This window comes from Gymnodraco acuticeps, unplaced genomic scaffold (assembly GCF_902827175.1).
Source record: "Gymnodraco acuticeps unplaced genomic scaffold, fGymAcu1.1, whole genome shotgun sequence".
Taxonomy (NCBI): domain Eukaryota; kingdom Metazoa; phylum Chordata; class Actinopteri; order Perciformes; family Bathydraconidae; genus Gymnodraco; species Gymnodraco acuticeps.
Genome location: NW_022991434.1, coordinates 335902 through 341394, shown reverse-complemented (window position 1 = coordinate 341394; position 5493 = coordinate 335902). Strand labels below are relative to the sequence as shown.

At 40.5% G+C, this 5493-nt stretch overlaps 1 protein-coding gene across 1 annotated transcript; it reads left to right on the top strand.

Moving 5' to 3' along the window:
• The first annotated feature begins 4175 nt into the window (after positions 1-4175).
• On the top strand, positions 4176-5138 carry LOC117532549 (olfactory receptor 10A3-like). The gene has a single exon (XM_034195878.1). The coding sequence runs from the start codon at positions 4176-4178 to the stop codon at positions 5136-5138; it is 963 nt and encodes a 320-aa protein (XP_034051769.1).
• Positions 5139-5493: the final 355 nt, after the last annotated feature.

Below are 5493 nucleotides of genomic sequence, written 5' to 3'. Positions count from 1 at the left end.
CACCTGAACATCAGCAGGAGAGGACTCTTTAAGTAGAGACACTACATACTGATATACACCTGAACATCAGCAGGAGAGGACTCTTTAAAGTAGAGACACTACATACTGACATACACCTGAACATCAGCAGAAGAGGACTCTTTAAAGTAGAGACACTACACACTGATATACACCTGAACATCAGCAGGAGAGGACTCTTTTAAAGTAGAGACACTACATACTGATATACACCTGAACATCAGCAGGAGAGGACTCTTTAAAGTAGAGACACTACATACTGACATACACCTGAACATCAGCAGAAGAGGACTCTTTAAAGTAGAGACACTACATACTGATATACACCTGAACATCAGCAGGAGAGGGACACTTAAAGTAGAGACTCTACACACTGATATACACCTGAACATCAGCAGGAGAGGACTCTTTAAAGTAGAGACACTACATACTGATATACACCTGAACATCAGCAGGAGAGGACTCTTTAAAGTAGAGACACTACATACTGATATACACCTGAATATCAGCAGGAGAGGACTCTTTAAAGTAGAGACACTACATACTGACATACACCTGAACATCAGCAGAAGAGGACTCTTTAAAAGTAGAGACACTACATACTGATATACAACCTGAACATCAGCAGGAGAGGACTCTTTAAAGTAGAGACACTACATACTGATATACACCTGAACATCAGCAGGGAGAGGACTCTTTAAAGTAGAGACACTACATACTGATATACACCTGAACATCAGCAGGAGAGGACCTTTAAAGTAGAGACACTACATACTGATATACACCTGAACATCAGCAGGAGAGGACTCTTTAAAGTAGAGACACTACATACTGATATTACACCTGAACATCAGCAGGAGAGGACGCTTTAAAGTAGAGACACTACATGCTGATATACACCTGAACATCAGCAGGAGAGTACTCTTTAAAGTAGAGACACTACATACTGATATACACCTGAACATCAGCAGGAGAGGACTCTTTAAAGTAGAGATACTACATGCTGATATACACCTGAAAATCAGCAGGAGAGGACTCTTTAAAGTAGAGACACTACATTGCTGATATACACCTGAACATCAGCAGGAGAGGACTCTTTAAAGTAGAGACACTACATACTGATATACACCTGAACATCAGCAGGAGAGGACTCTTTAAAGTAGAGACACTACATACTGATATACACCCTGAACATCAGCAGGAGAGGACTCTTTAAAGTAGAGACACTACATACTGATATACACCTGAACATCAGCAGGAGAGGACTCTTTAAAGTAGAGACACTACATACTGATATACACCTGAACATCAGCAGGAGAGGACTCTTTAAAGTAGAGACACTACAGACTGATATACACCTGAACATCAGCAGGAGAGGACTCTTTAAAGTAGAGACACTACATACTGATATACACCTGAACATCAGCAGGAGAGGACTCTTTAAAGTAGAGACACTACATACTGATATACACCTGAACATCAGCAGGAGAGGACTCTTTAAAGTAGAGACACTACAGACTGATATACACCTGAACATCAGCAGGAGAGGACTCTTTAAAGTAGAGACACTACATACTGATATACACCTGAACATCAGCAGGAGAGTACTCTTTAAAAGAGAGACACTACATACTGATATACACCTGAACATCAGCAGGAGAGTACTCTTTAAAGTAGAGACACTACATACTGATATACACCTGAACATCAGCAGGAGAGTACTCTTTAAAGTAGAGACACTACATACTGATATACACCTGAACATCGGCAGGAAAGGACTCTTTAAAGTAGAGACACTACAGACTGATATACACCTGAACATCAGCTGGAGAGGACTCTTTAAAGTTGAGACACTACATACTGATATACACCTAAACATCAGCAGGAGAGGACTCTTTAAAGTAGAGACACTACATACTGATATACACCTGAATATCAGCAGGAGAGAACTCTTTAAAGTAGAGACACTACATACTGATATACACCTGAACATCAGCAGGAGAGGACTCTTTAAAGTAGAGACACTACATACTGATATACACCTGAACATCAGCAGGAGAGGACTCTTTAAAGTAGAGACGCTACATACTGATATACACCTGAACATCAGCAGGAGAGGACTCTTTAAAGTAGAGACACTACATACTGATATACACCTGAACATCAGCAGGAGAGTACTCTTTAAAAGAGAGACACTACATACTGATATACACCTGAACATCAGCAGGAGAGTACTCTTTAAAGTAGAGACACTACATACTGATATACACCTGAACATCAGCTGGAGAGTACTCTTTAAAGTAGAGACACTACATACTGATATACACCTGAACATCGGCAGGAAAGGACTCTTTAAAGTAGAGACACTACAGACTGATATACACCTGAACATCAGCTGGAGAGGACTCTTTAAAGTTGAGACACTACATACTGATATACACCTAAACATCAGCAGGAGAGGACTCTTTAAAGTAGAGACACTACATACTGATATACACCTGAATATCAGCAGGAGAGAACTCTTTAAAGTAGAGACACTACATACTGATATACACCTGAACATCAGCAGGAGAGGACTCTTTAAAGTAGAGACACTACATACTGATATACACCTGAACATCAGCAGGAGAGGACTCTTTAAAGTAGAGACGCTACATACTGATATACACCTGAACATCAGCAGGAGAGGACTCTTTAAAGTAGAGACGCTACATACTGATATACACCTGAACATCAGCAGGAGAGGACTCTTTAACAATGGGATTACCCTTCCTTTGAACCACCATTAATTTTGAACTCCAAGTGTAAGTGTTCCAGCAGAGCATCCGGAGCACGTGGAGACCCGAAACCAGCGTCGGATCGAGTGCCGACAGACATATTTAAAAGTCAGCGCCACAGGCCCCCCAGATAATAAGTTTCCCAGAGATGCCCTAAAAATCTCAGCGTCCTCTCAGACTTGACGTCTGCAAGAGTCTTCTAAAGTTGGATATTGAGCGCACTTTAAAAAATGTGACCTAGTGCGACCAAGATATGGTCGTTCAAACTGGACGCTCGGGGGAGTCTCTGCCCAGAACCAGTGGGCCCTCACTGCTCTGGGGACAAAACCGCGGCCGAAAGATGAGTGATCCAAAAAATGTTGTTCAATAACTCTGCTTATATGTTCGTGAACAGTCACACCGCTGCGAGGCTCCGGCGAGTTCACAGTTCATGCTCCACTTAGTGTAAAGTGCACTTTAGCATTTATTTGAAAGAACGTGTTCTTAAAAAGGGCGGGAAAATGTGACATTGTCCAAATATCTCCATTTTCACACCGCTGAATCCTTGGGCTGGATGCATGAAAACATTCAAGTATCAGCTCCCAGTATCATTGCATTGTGGAGATATAATCTTTTACATTTCAAATACCCCAGATCCTGCAGTTAAGTATTTGAAGTGGACGTACACTTAGAATACCCTACTGATGGACACGGTGTATTCGAAGTAGAAGCCTTGCGCCTCCCTGTGTATTCGGCACGAACGAACCCACCATCCGTTTCACCTGGCTCACAATGTAACCACCTCTGATAGAAAGAGGGAGAGCTATCGATGAGTGCACGTGGCGCCGGCCATTGAACACAGTGATGAGGCGTGGAGACAAACAAATATTTGTTTTACTATTTATTTAATGATTTTAAAACTGTTGGTGTACTTTGGTGATGTTTGGACTTTCTCTGTCATCCCCACTGTTAACACTACTTGACCCTAAGGTCAAGGTCTGTTAGTTGGTTACTATGGTACCTTCTGTGGGACGTCTGTTTGGACATGTTGTCATGAACAGGTTTAAAAAGCCGATATTGAAGCAGCCTCCCTTTAGTTCCTGCAGCACTGCTGGTGACTAATGTTGTGCTGTGTGTAAGGTAATTATTTCTCTGTCATGTTAAATCTGTGTAATTTACAAAGACTGGGCAGTAAGGGTTTACGCTTTTGCTGGATTCTGATATGTTTTTTTCTATGCGCTTGATCAATTTTAACAAGAGAAACCAAAATATCTGTGTTTTCATTTCATTTTGCAGATAGAAAAACAATGCCTTTTTAATCAAACACAATGTCTTCTTCATTTCAGAGTTAAAAGATGAGAAACAAATCGTTGTACAATTGTTTTCTCTCCTAAAACTAAAATGATGGTGAATTCTACTTTATCCTACTTCCTTCTTAGCACTTATATCCATGTTGGATATTTGAGGTACTTGTGTTTCATGATAACTGCCATGTTGTACATTGTGATTGTTGTTGCCAACACGTCTCTGATTGTGGTTATCTGTGTGAACAGGAGCTTACATGAACCTATGTACCTTTTTCTGTGCAGCCTGTTTGTAAATGAACTGTATGGTAGTACAGGGTTGTTTCCATCCCTTCTGGTTCAGATCCTCTCTGACATTCACACTGTCTTTGCTCCGCTCTGCTTCCTGCAGATTTTCTGCTTGTTTACATATGTAAATATACAATTTTGTAATTTAGCCGTCATGTCTTATGACAGATATCTTGCTATCTGTTATCCTCTGCAATATAACACGCGTATGACTTCTAACAAGGCGGTCATCTTCATTATTCTCATTTGGTTGTACTCTTTTGTGAAGGTTTTGATAACTTTATCCTTAAATATCCGTTTGACACTTTGTGGAAACATCATTAACAGTTTGTATTGTAATAACTACCTTGTAGTTAAATTGGCATGTTCGGACACTCAAGTGAACAACTTTTATGGATATTTTGGTACTGTTCTCACAATCTTTGTCCCTTTGTTTCCAATCCTCTTCTCGTACATGAGGATCCTCAGAGTGTGTTTCTCTGGCTCCAAACAGACCAGACAGAAAGCTGTCAGTACCTGCACACCTCACCTTGTTTCCCTCCTCAACTTTTCTTTTGGCTGCGGCTTTGAAATGTTTCAGAGTAGATTTGATAAGAGCGGTGTTCCCAGTGTGCTGCGTATTATTCTGTCACTGTATTTTCTCATCATACAGCCACTAATGAACCCTGTCATGTACGGACTGCAAATGTCCAAACTAAGAAACATATGTAAACATATGCTCCGTTATAAACTGTTGGCTGGTGGCAGAAATAACAAAAGTGTCAGTGAATGAATGTCTTGAAATATTCTGATTAAACATGTATCTAAGTGGAATTTTTTTTAACTTGTTTACAGTGTTGACAACAATGTATTATATTTCCACAATAATTCCAATAGTCATGTATCCACAGACAGATTGCAGATGTATACAGTGTAATACACACCTAAATTATTACCTGTACACATTTCCATCTGATCAATGATAAAGACCTGCAGGACATTACACAACATCAAATCCACGCCCTGCGGCCCTGACATTATAACAGGCTTGGTATATCAAATAATAAACATGTATGGCTTCTTGAATCAAACTGTTTTGATGTGTTCCATTCAGGCTTTCGACTGCAGCTCAGCACTGAGACTGCTCT